A 21680-nucleotide genomic window follows, 5' to 3' on the forward strand; every position below is an offset into this window, starting at 1 on the left:
CAATCTTTATGTACAAAAGCAATGGCAGGGTCCTGAATTCAAATCTGGAATCGGATACTTCCTGTGTGACTCTGGACCATTGTGGGGTAGGGGTGGGGGAGTGGCAGGGAGCAGCAGAAACGGTTCCAGATCCAAAAGGAATAAAATACAAAATAAACTAAGAGTTTGTTTGCCCTAGGTTAGAGAGGAAATTTTCCTCCTCTCACTATTGGTCAAAGATTGATATTTTGGTCCTAAGATTGGTTTCCTTTTGCATAGCTAGAACCATAAGAACACTTCTTTCAGGTTGAACCTCTGACCATAATCATAATATACATAAGGAAATGCTCCAAGTCGGGGCTGACCTCAGATGTTTTATGTGAAAACAGAAAAACAAAATAATTAAGGTAACCAAAGAATAAATCACAAAAGATACCTCTAAAACAATAAGTAGAAAAGGAAGAGGGACTAGAGAGACAAACCTCTGAAGAACTCTACACAGTCCTCAGAAACAGCAACCTCCCAGATAAGTGTCAGCTTTCCTTGTCACAAAATAGGAGGCAAAGGCTGACTCATATCCATGAACACAGTAGCCTCTAATTCCAACCCGCCTGTCCCTTCTACTTCAGTACCAGAAATGAACAGCTGCAGTCCCATACTGTTATCCTCATTTTTGTTACCACCTGCTGCTGCCACCACTTTAGTCAATGCTTCCCTAGAAGCCAGCTCACAAGACTGTATACTTTTATCCAATTAAAATCCCAACACACACTCTAATCCCACCAAGACCTTACATACAGATGCATACCTTGTTTTACTGCACTTTGCAGGATATTACAGTTGTTTTTTACAAAGCACTAGTCTCCCAAAGAGGCCTCTTGTCTTGGAAGAGGCCTTGTGGCTGGAAGCATTGTTTAATTAACCTCTGTGCCCCTTTACTGGGGCCTCTGAAGCCCTGCCTGGTTTGGACCTTCAGACCAGGCCGGAATATCTCTGTCTCTCTCTGTCTCTCTCTGTCTCTCCCTACTTTCACTCTTCCTATTTGTAAATAAACTACCATAAAAGTCATCCTGACTTGGGTCTTTAATTTGGTATTGTGTAATCAATTCCTGGTGACCAAAACTCTTAAATATTCAGTCCAACCATAATTTTTACTCCTTAAACACTGTATAAATTCATACACATCTTTCCATTTTTCTCTCAATTTTTCAAATTCATAATTTCTAAAGCAATATACATTCATATTTATGCAGCAGCTAAGTGGTGCAGTGGATAATATGAGACTTAATAGTCAGAAAGACATGATCTAAACTTGCCTCAAACACTTATTAGCTGTGTGACTTGCAAGTCTGCTTTACTACTTTACTACCTCAGTTTCCTCATCTGTAAAATAGGACTAGTACCTAATTTCTAGAATCATTGTGAGGATCAAATGAGATATACATGTAAATCAAATGATGCATGTGTAAAACACTTTGCAAGCCTTAAAGCTACTCTATTATTTATCCTAATTTTTTTCGGCCATTTCCTATTGATAGGTATCCATTCATTTCTAGTTCTTTGCTAGCATAAAGAATGCTGCTATGAATATGTTGGTATATACTGGAACTTTGTCTCTTTTATTTCCTTGGGGAAGTAAAAGTAGTAAAAGTCCCTCCTAATCTGTGCCCTTTCTACATTTCTAGTCTTCTTATAACTTACATATTTTTATGTAATGTGTATATCACATATATCTCTGTATCTATCATTGAGCCTAGTGCCCCTGGCCTCCTTGATATTCCTTGAAAAAGATACTCCCAACTCTCCCAAATATGCATTTTCACTTGCTCTCTCCTGTACCTGGAATGGTCTCCCTCCTCATCTCCATCTCCTGGGTTCTTTACTTTCTTCAAGTCTCAATCTTCTACAAGAAGCTTTTCCCAGTCCCCTTTAATACTATCCCTTATCAGGATCACTGGATCAAAGAGTATACATAGTCTAGTAATTTTTCTCCCATAATTTCAAATTGCTATGGAAAACCAACTGAAGCAATCCATGAGTCATTTGGAGTTGTCTTATATCATTGTATTGCTAAAAATAGCTAAGGCATTCATAGTAGATCATTGTATAATACTGCTGTTACTGTGTAAAATGTTCCTCTTGGTTCTGCTCTCTTCCCTTTATATCAGTTCATGCAGGTCTTTCCAGGTTTTTCGGAAATCATCCTGCCCATCATTTCTTATAGCACAATAGTATTCCATTACAATCATACTACAATCAAACTTGTTCAGCCATTCTCCCAATGATGGACATTCCTTCAATTTCCAATTCTTTGCCACCATAAAAAGAGCTGCTATAGATATTTTTGTACAAATAGGCCCTCCCCTTCTCTTTTTAAGAAAAAAAAAAGTCTCCTTGAGATACAGACCTAGTACTGTTATTGTTCAGGTAGCCCTATAAAGTTATAAATTGAAGACCTGCTATTAATCTGTATTAGTTGGGGGCAGCTAGGTGGCTCAGTGGATAGAGAGTCAGACCCAGACATAGAAGTCCTGGGTATAAATCTGACCTTAGACACTTCTTAGCTATGTGAGCTGGGCAAGTAATATAACCCCAATTCCTTAACCTTTACCACTCTTCTGCCTTAGAACCAATACATGCTATTGATTCTAAGATAGAAATAAGAGGTTTTTTTTAAATCTACATTGGTAAAGGGAGTTTCCTCACTGTTAGTTGCTTATATAAATGATATCACCAATCTGAACTAAACATGCCACAAACAATTCAATACAAGTGTTCAATAAAAACATTTCTTATTGTTACTATCAATTAGTCATTGGAGTAAGATTTTTGTGGAGATTTATTTTTCATATTGAAAATTTCAGGGACCTGAGTATATAGCCTATATACCATGTTAAAGAACTCAGAAATGAAATGTGCAAGAAAAGATGTTAAGCAAGGGTTTTTCTAAAGAACAAAATTCAAATTGTTCATGTGAAATTGATAAAAGGAATACAAACTTCATGTGTCCAGCTCAAAAAAAAAAACAAACAAACAAACATAAATTTCACTTGCTCAATACAGCTAGCTAAAAGTGTAACAAATAGGAATTGTCTCAAAGTATAAAAAAAATTAGTGACCACTAGATAGTCAGCTAGTACTATTCCAACAATCTCAGTAGATGCTCTATTAACACTACAATATCAACATGTACCAGTTTTCCTATTCATGAATGATGAGACACTGCTAACAGAAATATTTAAATAGGCCAAATAATTTTTTTAAAAATACATTCAGTATCTATATTTAATACTTTGAAAAAGTACACCCTTCTGAAATGTCTATTCACTAAAATAAGAAATTACTCTTTTTCTGAAGAAGGAATAAAATAAGGCACAGGTCTCATGAGATGTTCTGGTGAGCAAAACATTTTAATTACAGAACCATGATATTAATTAAAATTTTAAGTTTCCCTTTGCTTCTCTTCAAGGGAAGACAGTGGCAGAAGAAAAAGTTACAAATTAATATCTTAGTCAAAACTAACTTTAATAGTTTGCAGACTTAATTATAGTCAAATTAAATTGAATCAATTTAGCTTATGTTATTTTTTTTTCTGGCTAGCTGTTACTGCTATATATATAGATACTACTGATTTATATATATATATATAAACCATGGACCTTTAAAGCTACCACCTTGGGGCTAGACTGTACTTTTTGGTGAGATCTCACTTATCCAGCTAGCTCTGCAGAATATCTTTCATCCACTCACTGTACTGATAGTATTTCCTGATATCAACCACCACCTGCTCTAGGAATTTTACTTTCATTTTATTTATTTTTAACAATTACATGCAACAAATTTCCACTCAAGTTTTCCTAAGTTATACGATTGGACTTATCTCTTTCCTGCTTTCCCTTCCCTCTCCTGGTACTGGCTGGCAATTTGATCTGGCTTATACATGTATTATCATGCAAAACATTTCCATATTGTTCATTTTTGTGAGTTAATCTTATAAAATCAAAACCCCAAAACATAAATCCAAAAAAACAGATGAAAAATTGTATGTTTTCATCTGCATTCTGACTCCAACAGTCCTTTCTCTAGAAGTGGATAGCATTCTTTGTCCCAAGTCCCTCAGAATGGTCCTGGATCTAAGTCTATCAGCTGATTATTCCACAATACTGTTGTTACTATGTTTGATGTTTTCCAATTTTGCTTATTTCACTCTGCATCAGTCCATGAAGGTCTTGCCAGCTCTTTCTGAAATCATCCTGTTCATCATTCCTTACAACACAACAGTATTCCATCATCATCATGTAACACAATTTGTTCAGCCATTCCCTGATTGATGAAAATCTTTTCAATTTCCAATTCTTTGCCACCACAAAAAGCTGCTCCAGAAACTTTAATCAAATCGTTACAACCATAGCTTCAGAAAAGGTTATATCAACTGACTATCTCATCATTACATTTACCATTTCTCTGACTTCTAAATCCAAAATACTTTTCCCTAGCCACTGTTCCTCTACTTGTGTTGTTTCTAGCTATTGAGGACAGGAATTATCTCATTTTTATATTTATATAACCCAGTGATGGGCAAACTTTTTAAAGAGGGGGCCAAAGGAAAGGAAATGCTCATCTGTCAGTCTGTTTCTAAGGCAACTCTTTCAAAGTTTCATTGTATTGTATCCTACTCCTTGTATTCGTCAGGTTAGGAATAATGTCTCCCAGCGGGATAGAACATTTCAGGCCCCCTCCCCCCCCGCATCTGGCCCATGGGCTATAGTTTGCCCATCACTGATATAACCTATATTTGGGGCATCTAGTTAGTCCAGTGGATAAAATGCCAGTCCTGGAGGCAGGAAATTCATCTTCCTGTGTTCAAATTTAGCCTCAGGTGTGTGATCCTGGAAGTCACTTAGCCCTGTTTGCCTCAATTTCTTCATCTGTAAAATGAGCTGGGAAAGGAAATGGCAAATATTCACTTCAAGAAAATTCCAAATGGGGTCATGAAGAGTTGGAAATGACTGAATAACAACAAAATAAGCATTTAACAAGCCCTTTCATTCATTTGTGAAATAGCTAAGCATACAACAATCAATTTCTAAAGGTTATAAATTTGACACTGAAATGTTTAATCATCAAAAATGTAATAGAAACAAAAACCAAAATTACTTTTACTATTTTCAAACATTAAAGAAAGAAAAAATTAGTCACAAAATATATTCCAGAAAGTATTCTGGTTGTAGGTAGTCCTTAATCAGGGTCAATTCTGCTAATGGTATTCACATTTTCCCTACACTGAATAAACTACAATTGAACTAAAAAAAAAAAATACTCATGTCAGGAAACTAATCATTCTACTCCTATTGTGGGCTGAATAAGTCTAAATGTTTATACATACAGTGCTAGCAGATTCCCCTAATGCTCTAAATATAAAAGCATTCACTTGTTAACCTTTACTTGATTATTACTAAAAATATTTTGTTATAGCTTTACAACTGACTATTCAACATATTTTGGAGCTTTATTATTGCTTTTCAAATTATTTTCCATGTTGCCAAGGAAATCCTACATTTTTACCAACCACAATGTTTTCCTGCCCTAAGCTACTATTATATTTATTGCTTTTTTTAAAAAACCACTTAATCACATAGAATATCATGTAGCTATTTATATATTTCCTTATGGGTATATAATTTTCACTTTGACTTCCCAAGTCAAGACAGGTGCTTGAGGCAGGTGGCTCAGTTCCCCCACAACTGATCTAATAAAAACATTTTTAAAAAAATCACAATAGACCAAAAAATAAAGGAAAAAGGTAAGCAGCAGCAGCACCTAGAAAATTTCAAGAGAGGTTTCTTGGTTTTAGATCTCTAACTGCTTTGACATTAAGAATTTCAAAGTGAAGAAATTCAATGAAGCAGATTTAAAAAAAAAGACTGATTCTTAAGGCAGGAAAATATTGTGTTATCAAATTAGTGTGTGAATGTATCACTGAGATTCCCACTATCCCTACCTACCACATGGGAAACCATAGCCAAGGAAACAGGATTGATAAAATCACTAGGTAAAGAAAGCTCTGTAGAGCTTGACTTTAGCCTGGCACAGTAGAGACAAGAAAAGTATAGAATAAGTGGGAGATCCCTAGCCTACCACTACTCTAATTATGCGGGGAGGGCAGATGGAGGATCAAACAGAAGTGGTAGAATTTTGCTTATAGCCCAGGCAAGGGAAGACTGAGTGTGTCAGATGAAGAAGAGTTTGATGATAAAATCATCCCTACTATATCCTCTCAAGAGCCATTGCTTTAGCTGAAACAAAAATAGAGATAAACCCAGCACCACCATCCATGTCAGTCAGTCTTAAAATTCAGGAGCTATAGAAGCAAGAATTCTAGGATCTCCTTCAACTACTATAGTAATCCCCAGAAACTCAATGGTGCTCCCTCACCACCCCTTAAGATCCATGTAGATGGGGCAGCTGGGTAGCTCAGTGAATTGAGAGTCAGGCCTAGAGATGGGAGGTCCTAGATTCAAATCCGGTCTCAGACACTTCCCAGCTGTGTGACCCTGGGCAAGTCACTTGACCCCCGTTGCCCAACCTTACCACTCTTCCACCTATGAGCCAATACAGAGAAGTTAAGGGTTAAAAAAAAAAAGATCCCAGGTAGGTAGAGAAAATAATAAAAAGTATCACAGTCTTGCAGTTAATTTATTTTATTTTAATAAGAGGCTAACTGTAACAGAAGAATAAGAATTTCCTATCTAAGGGCAGAGTCTGGTCCTAACACAAAGCTCCAATCCAGGAACTAAGCCTGGAGAGACAAGCAAGTCAAGAAGACAGAAACCAATATAATGAATTAAAATATATATAATATGTATCCAAAGATATATGAAAATCTAACCTAACAGGAGAAAATAAATCATAGGCTCAAAAGAAAAAATAGATTTTCAGCAAGGATTCCATGAATACCTAGAATGAAGCAAAGAATAAATATTAAATGTAAGCTCTAGGGGCAGCTGGGTAGCTCAGTGGAGTGAGAGTCAGGCCTAGAGACAGGAGGTCCTAGGTTCAAACCCGGCCTCAGCCACTTCCCAGCTGTGTGACCCTGGGCAGGTCACTTGACCCCCATTGCCCACCCTTACCAATCTTCCACCTATGAGACAATACACCGAAGTACAAGGGTTTAAAAAAAAAAATGTAAGCTTTGGATAAAAGAATTGGAAGGAAAACAAAGAGAAAATGATCAATTATACCCAAGGAACAAATTCCCTAAAAATTAGAATAAACCAAACATTAATCAATAATTCTATGACAGCAAGAATTGTTATAACAAAATAAATTGGAAAAAATTAAGATATAAGATGCTATCAGAAATACCTGAACCAAGCAAGTTAGAAAAAATTACAAAATGTAAAATAAATAATTTTGATTATATTAAATTAAAAAGGTTTCATACAAACAAAAACAATGCAACCAAAATCAGAAGGGAAACAGCAAACTGGGAAAAAATCTTTATAACAAAAAACTCGGACAGAGGTCTAATTACTCAAATATACAAGGATTTAAATCAATTATATAAAAAAATCAAGCTATTCACCAATTGATAAATGGGCAAGGGACATGAATAGGCAATTTTCAGATAAAGAAATCAAAATTATCAATAAGCACATGAGAAAGTGTTCTAAATCTCTAATAATTAGAGAAATGCAAATCAAAACAACTCTGAGGTACCACCTCACACCTAGCAGATTGGCTAAAATGATAGCAGGGGAGAGTAATGAATGTTGGAGGGAATGTGGCAAAATTGGGACATTAATGCATTGCTGGTGGAATTGTGAACTGATCCAACCATTCTGGATGGCAATTTGAAACTAATCCCAAAGAGCTCTAAAAGACTGCCTGCCCTTAGATCCAGCCATACCATTGTTAGGTTTATACCCCAAAGAGATCATAGATAAAAAAAAGACTTGTACAAAAATATTTATAGCCACGTTTTGTGGTGGCAAAAAACTGGAAAATGAAGGTATGACCTTCAATTGGGGAATGGCTGAACAAATTGTGGTATATGTTGGTGATGGAATACTATTGTGCTCAAAGGAATAATAAACTGGAGGAATTCCATGTGAACTGGAAAGACCTCCAGGAACTGATGCAGAGTGAAAGGAGCAGAACCAGAAGAACATTGTATACAGAGACTGATACACTTTGGTAAAATCAAATGTAATGGACTTCTGTTCTAGCAGCAATGCAATGACCCAGGACAGTTCTGAGGGATTTATGGAAAAGAACTCTCCCCACATTCAGAGGAAGAACTACAGAAGTGGAAACACAGAAGAAAAACAACTGCTTGAACACATGGGTTGATGCAGATATGATTGGGGATGTAGACTCAAAATAACCACACCAATGCAAATATCAATAATATTTAAATAAGTCTTGATTGATGACACATGTTAAAACCAGTGGAAATGTGCATTGGATATTGGGCGGTGGGGGGAGGAAAGGGAAAGTAAAAACATGAATCATATAACCATGGAAAATTTTTCTAAAAAAATAAAATATTTAAATCTTAACAAAAAAAATACCTGAACTAAAAAACAGGTTAAAGAGTGCTAAATAAGGGATGAGCAGATTTCTCAATTAAAAAAAAAATAACCCTGGACATTATAATTCAGGATATCATATATACAAATATCCTAAAATCCAGGGTTTGAAAACTTTTGGAGTAATTTTAGGAGAAGAAGCTCACCAAAACCTCAAATCAGGAAGACTAATCTTTTGAAGAGGGTGCCATGGAGATGCTTGCAGAAACCACACATTGCATCAAGAGATCCAGAATGAACTGAACTGAAAGGGGCTGAACACATTTATTTTGAATGTAAATTCTTATGCCAAAGAGGAATGCCCTCTAATTGGCTTTTTTGTCAATGCATCTATTATTTTTGTTTTTGTTTTCTTTCTCTTCTATTCCCCTTTTGTTCCAAGGTTGCTGTAATTTCCCCCTTAAAAAAAAAGGGGGCAATGTTTTATACACCTTTAAAAGGAGAATCCTTAGAGGTATAGGTTGGTTATTTGAAATGATTCATTAGAGAGACTAGGCATGTTAATCTCCCAAGATCCTCAATTGGGGAGATTTCAACATACTCATCTCCCAATAGAATCACAGACAGGATGACGAGAAGGGAATTTGTGTGTTGATTTGATCAGTCAGAGATCTGAACTTCCCTTCCATTTGTTTTGAATTTGGGTCAATCAGCAACCCTGCTCCCCGTCCCACCCCCCCAACCCCTCCCCATGGTCCCAGGCTAATTGCAGAACTGTGATTGGTTCCTGGGGAGTGATGTAAGAGAGCTAGTGGGTGTGGTAAGGATTTATAAACTGAGATTCAGCAGGAAGTTGGGGGGGGGTGGTGGTAAGGGAGTCCCTGAGGCTGAGATTCAGAGACAGACACTGAGTTGTTAGGCTCTGGATTATTAGGCTAGAAAATGCTTCACCTCCTTTCTATATTTCTCTCATTTTCTTTTTCTTACTAATAAAACTAGCTATTAACAGTCCTGTAACTTAAGGGTTAATTACAATTTTGGTGACCACCCATTCTAACCATTACACATAAATGAATTCTGCCCAGATTTTTTAGAACCAGAGGACTATGTGAAGGTGAGGGGCAGAAAATCAATAATCATCTCCCAGAATGAAAACACCAAAAATTAAAATCCCAAGAATGTCTTTGAAGCCAAAATCTAGAGCATCTACATTAAAGGAAAAAAAAATATGGCAGTCATCTAAAAATCAGAAACAAAGCAAAAGTACCAAAGAACAGTCAAGATTATACAGAAATCTGGCAGTTTCTAGTGAAAATGGGAGGACATCTTAGAAGACACCAAAAAGGCAAAAGATAGTGGTTTCCAATCAAGAATTTAACTCTGCAAAGCTGAGTATACTTATAGAGGGAGAAATGTGTTTATAGTTAATGAAATAAAGGATGTGAAAGCATTTCTGATCAAGAAAAGAGCTGAATAGGAAGTCTGAATTACAAACATGAATCCAGAAAAAACTGGAAAAGGTAAACTTATTTTAGCAACTGTAAGGAGTCATGTGGTAACTGGGTTAACATTCTAATGGGGAGAAAAAACACATCCCTTAAGAACTTTAATGTCTTTAAAAGAATACTTGAGGAAAGTGGTTGAGTACCACGTCTGGAATCAGAGGACCTGGAATCAGATCTGGCCTCAGACACTTTCTGTGACCCTGGGCAAATCAATTAAGTTTTGACTGCCTAGTTCTTGGTGCTCTTCTGTCTTAGATATCAAGACAGAAGGCAAGGATTTTAAAAAATAAAGAGTATTTGAGGGAGTTAGATTTTTTTTCTAAAGAGTACTTGAAGATGGCCTGATTCAGGGGATAGACAGCACAAGAAGAGAAAAACACAGAGGAAGTAAAGAAATAAGCAGGTATGAGACGAATCTCTCTTTGATATGAACCAGATGAAGAGGAGTAGAACACACATATCCATACATACATATATACAAAGGCTGATATAGAAATATATCAAATAATAAGGAAACAGGTGGGGTGAGGAGGGAAACTATAAAAAGGGAGATTAATGTTGAGGAGGGAACAATCACAAACAAAACAAACTTTAAGGAGGGATCACAAACCAAAGAACTGGAAACTAACAGAGTGTCTATCATTTAGGAAAACAAATGTAATGTCATTGTGTCATAAGAAATTATGGAAGAAATGATTCCCAAGAATCCTGGGAAGCAGGAACTGGTACAGAGTGAAATAAATATAACCAGAAGAATAATTTACACAATAACAAAAATAGAGAAAGACAATTTTGAAAGACTGCAATATTCATCAACTATGTCTCTAAAGGATTAATGAAGCACATTACCACTTCCTAATAGGAGATGTGATGGTACAGAAGGAAACAGGCATTTTTGGTCATGGTCATTGTGTAAATTTATTTTGCCTAACTACGTTTACTTATCACAAGGATTTTTTCCCTTCAGTTTATAATAAGGAGGGATGGGCTACATGTGATACCGTCCCCCCAAAAAAGGAAGATCATTGAAACATTTTTTTAAAGTACACAGAGGCATACAGAAGGAAGCACAGACAAGCAGAACAGTTCTGAATATATTGCACACTTTTAAAAAATCATATACTTTTTTTTTAAGAAGCAGAAACTCATGGTCTCAAAATCTTTTTTTTTTTTTTGGTGTTTTATTTTGCATATGGAAGTGGTGGTATCCAAATTCAGAATTTTTTTAAATGTTTTAATAATTTTCCCAATAAGATCATAAGTTTCCTGAAGGTACTGCCCATTTTTATACTTATTTTACTTATTTTTATTTAACATAACCCACTGCATAGTCCTATAGAAAGCTTCTCTTACATCTGAAAACAAAATAGCTTTTTTTCTCAGGATCTCAATTACATATATTTAGTTTTAAGAAACCAATTGGTTTACAACTAAGCAACAAGCAAAGAAATCTACAAATCATGATGCTATCTACCACTTATAATGTTAATAAACTAACTTAAATTACATAAAACAAAGAGATTAAGAGTTTGCCAACAATTTCAACTTCAACAATTGAACTCTCTTTTGCATTTCTTATCCTCAACTATCTTGTAAGTATTAAAAGGTATAGAAGTCTACAGTTACAGTGGTGACAATATACACAATACTTCTAAGCTGGCTGACCAAAAGTGAAATGTCTGCATAAGAGAGAATGGACTCTGCAAAGAAAGGACTGACCCAGTTTTGGCCATTTCACTGACAAGCTTTTACCAGCAGAGGGTTTGGAGAGAGCAAGGAAGAGGTGAAATGTAAAAATGCCTAATAGTCCTGTAAACTGGATTATGCTCTAGTAAGCCTTCCTACTAATTATATGTAGATATGCTACTAAATACTGTGTAAATAATTCTGCTGATGTGTACTGTGATTCTTTTTATGATTATAATTGTTCTCTGGGTAAGCTTAAATTACCTGTATTGTACAGAGTACTGTGTTATTTAAATAAGTTCTGGGGTTTCATTTAGAGGTATTTGGGGCTCATTCGAGCCTTAAGATATGTAGATATATGACAAACTTCCTGTGGATGTTTAGGGGACTTTGGAAACTACATTTCCCATGATTCCTCTTGTAAAATGGAGGCAGACAGGAAGTGTGATGACATAAGAGAATGATATAAAAACTCCTGGGGATCATTGGGCGCTCTCTTTTTCGTAGGAGGCAGCAAGGTGGGAGGAAGCTAAATGACGGGTGGTTTGAAATAGCTCTCAGCCAGGCACGCAGTCTTATGTATTTTACCAACATGGCCATGGTAATTAAAATGTTGCTTTTCCTCATAATATCAGCATTTATCATTTTTAATCATTACAGTACCTCTTTGAAAGAAATTGTCTCCAAGATGGTGGTATAATGAGCTAGTATGGAAAAAGGGATTTTAATCCTGCTGATTAGAGGATGACTTCCCTAGCACGAACACAATTCAGGAGTGTATATGTTTGGATACAGATCTTACCCCTATCCACAGCAGCATTTGCTCAGTGTTAGGTTATACCAACATACATATACATACATTCTAAGATTTCTGCCTACCTACTTTAAAGAAATAATAATTTAGGGGTTTGACCAATTTTAATTCATTTGACTAATGCACAGTAGCATCTGTAGGGCCTAATTTAGGGACATACATGCTTTAAAGCAGATCTTCATAAGGGAATAACTCAATCTTCCTAAGAGAGCCTTACACTTTGGCACTGAAACAACATCAACAAAATTAAGAGACCTGGGCTCTAGGTTCAGCTGCCAGTAACACACTGTCACAAAAGCAAGTTACTTTCCTGTCTGGGTTTCAGTTTCCTCATATGTAAAATGAAGAAGTCAGACATTCACATTCTAATATTTTATGACTTCTTAAAAGCTAAAAACTTAAGCAAAAAACCCCTTAACTTCTTTACAAATATCTGGATCTGTAATGGTGGTAATAGAAATAAAAGTTTTAGTAAGATTAATAGGAAATGTTTTTAAACTGATGGATGTGTTTGATTTTGTATTTGAAACTATGCCTCATGAAAAGGATGATAAATTTCCCAAAGATATCTATTCAATTAAAAAAATTTATTAAGCACCTAGGTGTTAGATGGTATTCAAAATTTAGGTAAGAGGTAAATCTTAGGCATATGGGATAGTGTGAAAAAAGGCATAGAGGTAAGAAAGTACAGGATAGGTAAAAGGAAACTTGAGAAGTCAAGGCTGAGGAACAGCATAAGATTTAGATTACAGAGTATAGAGCCTTAATTGCCAAGTTAAGGATTTCAAGTCTTACTCCACCAGCAACCAGGAGTCACTGTAGGTAGTACAAAGCAGAGGAAAAGCGTGAGCATAAGCATAAGCAATAACAATCTGGAATAATGCAATTATTTCAAAGTACTGAAGTATTATATTTTAAAATTACCTTAAGAGTCACTAAAAATGTCACACTATGAATAATCATTGGCTATAATGAAGATTTGCAAATGTATTTTTAAATAGTTGTTTATAAATTCCAGGTAATTTGAGGACAAATAATTTAATATGTGTTAAAAGAATTTAAATTATGTTTTGGTTAAATTGTAGCCCCAGGAGAGAGTTATAAACATATGACAAACATTACATAAATTAGTGATTCAAAAAGAAAGCACTAATGAATAGAAACAACTTATCCAAGTATCCAAATAGAATCTAACATTATTTAAAAATTTTTAGATACAATTAAAAATTGCTATGTTTTGCTCAAATTCTGAAAATCTAAAATATTTAAATAAAATCACCTGCCAAAACCATATATTAAGAAACTACTGCCCAAATACATAACCAATTATGAAATGTCAATACTATGCTTTGCATTCAGCTAATATTATCTCTCAAGTCAAGCTCCTCCAAGAATATCTCAGTTTATTTCCTAGAAAATTCTATTCTGGCCCTACTTTTTGTGAAAAGCTTTAATGCTAAGAAACATCCCAAAACAAAGATAAATATAACCAATCTCAAAGTTTATAAGATAGTTTCCTAATTTCACCAGGAAAACTGATTTCTATTTTATTACTCTCAAAAATATTATTTTTCAAGAATGACTACCTACATTTTCAGTAGGAGATAGTACAAAGGAAAAAATAATGCAGGTCAAATGATGTTATATTAAATCATTTCACAGTAAACTATAGTAATTTATCAACTTAAGTTTTACTTGCAAAATGTGTTTTGTATCCCAAATCCCCCCAAACATTTGTCAAAAACTTTGTTACAAGATATAGAATGCAGGAGGATAATGATATATTTTAGATGTCACAGAAGGAGGATGAAGGTATGAAAATAATATTAACATCAAATATACTAACAAACAATATATATTTAGGAGATTGGGGGCAAAAGAGAAAGGAAGGGTGATGTAATATAATGACCATCTTGGAAAGGAAAAGTCAAGTGTTGCTTAGATGAATAGGAAGTATAAGTAAATGTGAAATTAACCATTTTTAATGTGTGAGATGATCCCAAACCACATGATGAGATTTAGCTGTTCATGTATTAACTAGATATGAAAACCTGAGAACAGACATTTGTAAAAAAAAGAATACACCACCCATATTTGCCAACACAGTTTTAACAATATTATAATGTTAAAGCTAACATGGGAATCTTTTAAATGGACCTCTCTGAATATATTTCATCTAAAGTACTGAATGTATAATATATATTACATACTATACCATGTAAAATTATTTAATTAGAAATATTCTGAGGGTGGGGGGGAGAACAAATATTCATTAAGAGCCAACTATGTGCTAGGCACTGTGCTAAGTAAGCACTTTACAAATATTATCTCTTTCAATCTTTACAACACTGAGAAGTAGGTAGTATTTTACATTTTACACTTGAGGAAACTGAAGTAAACAGAGGTCAAGTGATTTGCCCAGGACCACAGAGCAAGGAAGACTCTGAGACTTCATATGAAATCAGATCTTTCTTACTCTAGGTCTAGTGCACTGTACCCTCTGGACTGATTCTGCATACACTGTTAGGATAATCAGAAATCTCTTTACTATCAATTATTGTAGAAAGGAAGATATTTCTACCATCTTACCACTCTCCTGACCTCCAGCCTCAAATCTCCAACTGTCTACTGGACAATTTGATCTATATCTCTTGGACTTTTGAAATTCAACATATCAAAAACTGAACTTACTATCTTTTCCTGAAAATTCTTTCTTCCTAATATTTCTATTATTGAAGCTACTACTATTCTTTCAATCACCAAGGTTCACAATCTAGATGTCATCCCCAAATCCTCATTCTCTCACCATCTATCTCTATTATCCAATCTGTTGCCTTCACAACATATCTCTTCTGACAGTGCCATTGCCATATTGCAGACATTCATAGCCTCATTCATGGACTACAGCAAGAGAAATCTGGTTGGGTCTCCCTGTCTCAAAGCCTCTCTATAGTCCATCCTCTATTCAACTGCTAAAGTAATTGATCTTAAAAAAAAAAACAGGTTTGTTCATGTCACACACCCATTCAATATACTTAAAAACAAAAAAACACCTTTACCTTCCATATGTTCCAAAGCAGAAGAGCAATAAGGGCTAAGCAATTGGGGTTAAGTGACTTGCTTAGGGTCACCCAGGTAGGAAAATGTCTGAGGCCAGATTTGAACCCAGGTCCTCCTGACACCTGGCCTGCCACTCTATCCACTATGCCACCTGTCTCCATGTATACTATGTTTTGAAGAAACTTTAAGGATTCTAAAAGGGAATTTAAGGAAAGAGCACATTCCACAGTATAAAAGCATAGAGAAGGGAGCTATAATGTCACATATAGAGAATGGCTGCTGCCTAGTGATACTGATATAAGAAATACATGAAGAATATGATCTAAGACTAAATTAGTGGGAGCCAGATTATGAAAAGTTTTAAATGCCAGCCTGAGGATATTGTATTTTACTTTAATGGAGTAATACCATCAGATCGGTGTTTCAGGAACATCAATTTGGCATCTATGTTGACGAGGGGAAAGATCAACTGATCAATTAATTGATAGGATATTGATATAATCTAGGTTTGAAGTAATGGAGGCCTGAACTAGAATAGAAGTTATGTAAGTGAAGAGAAGGAGACAAATGCAAAAGATGTTGCAGAAGTAGGAGGAGTAAGATTTGGCAACTGATTGGATATGGAAGTTGAGAATTGTAAGAGGGAGATTTTAGGAATTTTATAGATATATATTTAAATTGTGGCCTCCAGGAATCAATAATTCAAACTGATTCCATAATTAAAATTCATATGTGGAAATGGATATTGTTTAAGAAAAAAAGTACTTTTCAAAAAATTATTGAAATAATTAAAGCAAAAATTCAACCCTGAAGTGATAAATGTAAAGGCTACCTCAAATTAATGCTTCTAAAAAATGTTTCAATATAAACAGGAAAAGCAAAAGGAAATTTTTTCATACAAAAAGATATAATGATGATTCCCAGATTAAGAATTATTTAGTTAGGTTTCCATTTCTGCTTTTAAAGGAAATGGTTAAGCAACAGTACTGCAATATTTTTTTTTCAAATAGGCATACTTTGTCAAAATTATGTCAATTTTATCAAAAAAATTTAGCTTTGAGATGATCTTTAAAATACATACATACATACATATATATATATATTCTAGTGGAATATAAAGACAAAAAGAACAAAGAATGGACAGATGGGGACAAATATTAAAACAGAGATTATTTATAAATCATCAAGTTTGTAAAAAAAATCATTTTTTTGAAATCCCAAAATCTCATGCATAAATTACTATACTTACAGCCATTATTAACTCAAAGGGGTGTTTATACACCCTCACTGGGGACTGGTATTTTTGCACCATGATTGTAATGTTTTAGCAATCTTCAAACCTGCAAAATACATACAAAAACATCATGATAGAGAAAAAAATGTAACTGTCTTTGCATATTACATTACTTAGTCCGTTCCAACAGTGGGAAAACTAAAGAAGGAACTCAAATCAATAAAGGAAAGAAAATGGAAACAAGCCAGTTTTTAGTCAAATTTAAGAAAAAGGTAATTAAATAATAATTTTTTAATACCACAACACATGGTATAGTGGGAAAAAGTCAACCTAGCTCTGGAGTTCACGATCCTGAATTCTATAAAATCTGGCTATCTGATGAGGGGACAAACCAATTAAACTCTTTTTGGCCTAAATTTCTTGTCTATTAAAAAGTTTCCACAAAATTTTTCTTCCCTAGAGGAAAAAAATTCTATTATTTATTAATAGTTTATTCATTTTTTGTCTTCATTAACTTTCTAAAAGAAAAATATTCAAAACTAGATACTAAGTGTATCTAAAGGGTAACATAAAAAGATTTAAAAAATTTTAAACGACAAAATTCATATAAAGAACTAAGTCAAATACTGCATACAATGTGAAATTTTGGGAATGAAATTTTATTTTCCAATTTTTACTATAATTTTTGAGGTTTATTTTCCAGACACTAAAGAAAAAATTTTCTCAGACCCATTCCTAACCAAGTAATTAATGATCTGTAAATATGTACAAAAATACCAGGGAAATTTATACTAAAAAGAATCCTTTTATAAAGTAGCTAGCCATCCTCTAGTTTGCTGGATGAATGCCAATATGAATTTTTCTGAAAACACAGTTCTTTCTCGCAAACACACTACTGAAGAATTGGAGGGTAGCCAGAACCTTGAGAACATTTGGTAAAACCCCCTTTATTTTATATGAGGCAGTCAAAGTCTAGGAACATAGAATAGGTAACTTCCTCAACAAGGGAAAATAGCACTTTGGGATATTAAGGGGAGAGAGAATAAATAACAAGGAAAATGACTCCAATCTAGTTGTTCTTATTTATCAGCTGCTATCTGAAATCAGACATTTATCCTGCAAACAGATATTTTCTTTCTTATTTAAAAGCAGAAACTAATAACAACCATGTGCCCAATATTATAGGAGATATTAATGACATGGAAATAAAAATAAAATCTAGTTGGGGAAAAAACTGTAAAATCTCTGGGTAACATTCATAAAAAGTCAAACATACTTAATCATCATTTACAGTTTTACAGCACTGTTAGCATTTTAATTTCAAAAGGATGCTTTAGTTTAATTTTTTCTTTTTTTAATTTTAAAATTCTCACCATCTACAGCAAGCTTTTTCCAATCCCCCTTAATTCTAGTGTTATTTCTTATTTATTCTATATATATCTTGCTTTGTATATCTTTATTTGCTTTTACCTTCTGGTCCTTATTTAAGTGCTTATTTTTTGTCCCTATCAAGACGCTCACAAGACCCGAACTCCAGGATCATTTCTTAACTCTACTACATCTATTGGGTCTACTACAACCTAATATTTGATCATGGGATCACCCACCTTTATAGTGAGTAGTGAACTAAAGGTGTTTAGAATAAATTATAAATTTATGATAAATTATAAACATCTTTAGTTCACCACTCATTATAAAGGGGATGTTGATTATTATATATAAAAGGCAACAGTTCTCTAGAACTGTGTGTGTATGTATGTGTTAGTGAACTGAAATACTTGTGATGAGCTACTTTTACTACTCAGATTTCTTAAACTGGCAGGAAAAACCCAAAGTTATAATACCAGAAAATCTGTTAATATGCTACCTGAGAAACTACTACCAGTGGTAAAATATGAGATGTTTGTAAGGAAAAAACATCCAAAAAGACCCTGATTACAAAGGCTAAGTGACATCCTATGGTGGACTGTCTCTATTACAAAACATTCTCTTAAAAATAAACCACTGACTGAACCTTTAAAGATGTCAGAAAGGTATGTGAGAAAAATAGGTTGTGAAAAGGAAGCAGAGAAGAGAAATAAAAATAGAAAAAATTTGAGGATAATAAAACTAAAAGGGCTACTAAGAAAGTGTAGAAAGCACAGATCCAAGGCAAAAAAGAAGAGAATTTATCTCTGGAGAAAAAAATTGTGAAGGTAACAAGAAGAGGCTGAAAACCCGGTGGTCCTTGAAGACTCAGATGAAACTTGGGCCATCCGAGAAGAAATACCGAGGATGCAACGAGGGGCTGAACCCTAAAGGGAAGGTTGAAAGATGATGAGATGGAGGTAGGTAAATGAAAAAGTTGGCAGAAGGGGAGGGGGGAGAAGGCTTAAAAGTTAAAGGGTATCAAGACTCCAAGAAAGGAAAGAAGGGGAATGTGATGAGGCGGGTGAAGAAGAACAGGAGATAACTTGGAAGGAAAAAGAGACAGGACCTGAAAGGAAGGAAGGAAAGGTCTAAGAAGGAAGACTCAGAAGTGGGGGCAGAATCCTGATTGAAGACTGGGGAGTGGGGGGAAGTGAAGTGGATATAGACTCAACCACCGCCCAGGAGAAATGGCCTCGGGATTGAAGTGGAGAAAGCGTCGGGAGACCGGGCCCCAGGGGAAGGGATGCGAGAGGATTGGTCAGAGGAAGAGGGCAGGGGGTGGGGATGGCCTGGGGCCGGGCCTAAAACATGAACGAGCTTATTAAGGGGAGGAGGACACTGGCTCCGAATGAAAGAGATGATCAGCATGGACCGGGGAACCCGGGAGAGGCCCGGACCCAGTCCCCGAAAAGGAGCTGGGACGCGGAAGAAAGCCCTCGGAGGCGGGAGGCCGGCAGAGCCCAGCGCCGCGGTCCCGTCGGCTCTGGAAGGCCGGGAACGCGCACAATGCCCGTCCGCGAGGACGCGCGCCTACCTCCTGTCAGAAAGGCCGGGTTCGGAGCAGAGGGCGGCGGGAGGCGCTCATCCCGGCGGCTCCGGAGGTGTTGGAGTCGCTGCTGCTGCTGCTGCTGTTACTCTACTACTGTGGCTTCTAAGGCTACCTCTACTGCTGAGGCAGTTCCTCCAACCACTGGTTCCGGGGAGTGGGCTGGGGAGGGGGAGGAGGAACTGGGAAAAGAGAAGAGAAGGGAGGGGTGGTTGTTACGGGTGACGGGGAAGGCGGAACCCAGGCGGCAGAAAGAAGACGCACATGCGCATCTGGGTCGAAGTGGGCGGAAACTGCGGGGGACGACCGTTGTTAAGGGAATTTGGGAAGGAAGGGAAACTGGGTATAGAGAGGGAGTGTCAATGAGAGCGTCCCTTACTGAATCTCAGTTGCGCAGGCGCGAAGAAGAGCTCTGCAGTGAAAGGGCATGCGGGAAGGGCGCGCTCGCGTGGCAAAGAGAGTAACGTCACAGCTCCGCTCACCCAGAGGGTGGGGTGAGAGAAAGGAGCTGAGATTTGGGAATTCGAGGTCCCGTATGAGGTCTGGACCAAAGGGGCCTAAGAGCTTCGGAAAGAGATGACTTTCATGCGGAGATGTTCGAATGACCTGTTTCCTGACTCTGTCCCTTCGTATTCACAAGCACGGGCACAGCTTCTGAGCTCCCTCCTTGTTTCTTCACTTTTTAACTAATTTTCAAAAGTAATTAATTTAGTTCCTCAACCTTTAATACCAGGATGAATTTAGGAAAGTCATTCAACCTCCCTAGGTCTTCATTTTCCTTTTTAAAAATGAAGGAGTTAGACTAGAATAGATAAATTCTAAAAACCACCTTCAAAATCTGGTGTCACAGTAGGGTTTGTTTGTTTTTTTCCCCATTTGGAGACAGCCCTCCACCTACTTCTTAGGGTTCCCTGGCCATTCTCGAGCTCAGAGCTGAAATATTGAGATAACTTTCTGGTTGGTTTCCCTGACTCTAGTCTCTTCCCTTCTGCATCTGTCTTCACTCAGCTGCCAAAGCGATTTCCCTAAAATGCATATCTGACCCCCTGCCACTCCCCGTTCATTAAACCCAGGTTCCCTATTTCCTCCATGATCAAATAGAAAATTATCTTTGGAGCACTTAAAAGCCCTTCACTTCTCTCCATGTACACTACGATCTAGTTACACTAGCATTCTTGACATTCTTCAAACCGAATATCATCTCCAGATTCCATGACTTTTTTCTCCGGCTGTCCACCATACCTAGAATGTTCCTCACTCTGCCTCCTGGCTCCCTGGAAGAATTGGTTCCAATCTCATAGTTTCTTGGAGGCTTTTCCTGGACCCCCTTATTCCTCTCTGCACCCAAAGGCTAGCACCAGTGAATGTGCCTTGTATGTATAGTTATTTGTATGTAGTCTCTGCCATTAAAATGTGAGCTCCTAGTAGGCAGCAACCCTTTTTTTGCATTTCTTTGTAACTCCAATCTGAGCACAGTACTTAGCACATACTAACTGCTCAATAAATGCAGTGGACTGAATTGACTCTAGCAAAACCCAGTTGCATCTTTTTTTGGTTTACATAAATGTTACTTTAGCACCTAGCTGAATAGGATATTAGGGGTAGTGCCTACCTCCTGGGTGAAAAACTGGAATTAAAGCTCAGGGATCTGAATTTCAGAGGATGGGCAGTGGACAATGCCTGATGAATGGGGAAGGGAGAAGGTTAAAGGGAAGTCTAGCTTGAGACCAGCATTTTAGAAAAGTTAAAAAGGCTCCAGCTCTAAATCTGAAAAACAGTTGTGAAATGAGATGAGGTCTGGGGGGCCTTACAGTGGCATCTCCAAACACAAACAAATTGTTTATTTTGCTAAGAAATAGGTAGAACTACAAAATAATGATAATTATTTTTTGTCAAACACACTAGAATTTAGTCA

General features: G+C 36.2%; 1 protein-coding gene across 1 annotated transcript in view; it reads right to left on the bottom strand.

Moving 5' to 3' along the window:
- Nucleotides 1–19833, bottom strand: part of SEC14L1 (SEC14 like lipid binding 1) — a 78761-nt gene extending 58928 nt beyond the window's left edge. Inside the window, exons 1-2 of the mRNA XM_044676109.1 lie at nt 19754–19833; nt 16825–16915 (exon numbers count right to left, since the gene is read on the bottom strand). Coding sequence (XP_044532044.1) covers nt 16825–16887 — 63 coding nt within the window. The 5' untranslated portion in view covers nt 16888–16915; nt 19754–19833. The remainder of the gene's footprint in view (nt 1–16824; nt 16916–19753) is intronic.
- Between the last annotated feature and the right edge of the window lie 1847 nt (nt 19834–21680).

The sequence above is a fragment of the Gracilinanus agilis genome, chromosome 4 (genome assembly GCF_016433145.1).
Source record: "Gracilinanus agilis isolate LMUSP501 chromosome 4, AgileGrace, whole genome shotgun sequence".
Taxonomy (NCBI): Eukaryota; Metazoa; Chordata; class Mammalia; order Didelphimorphia; family Didelphidae; genus Gracilinanus; species Gracilinanus agilis.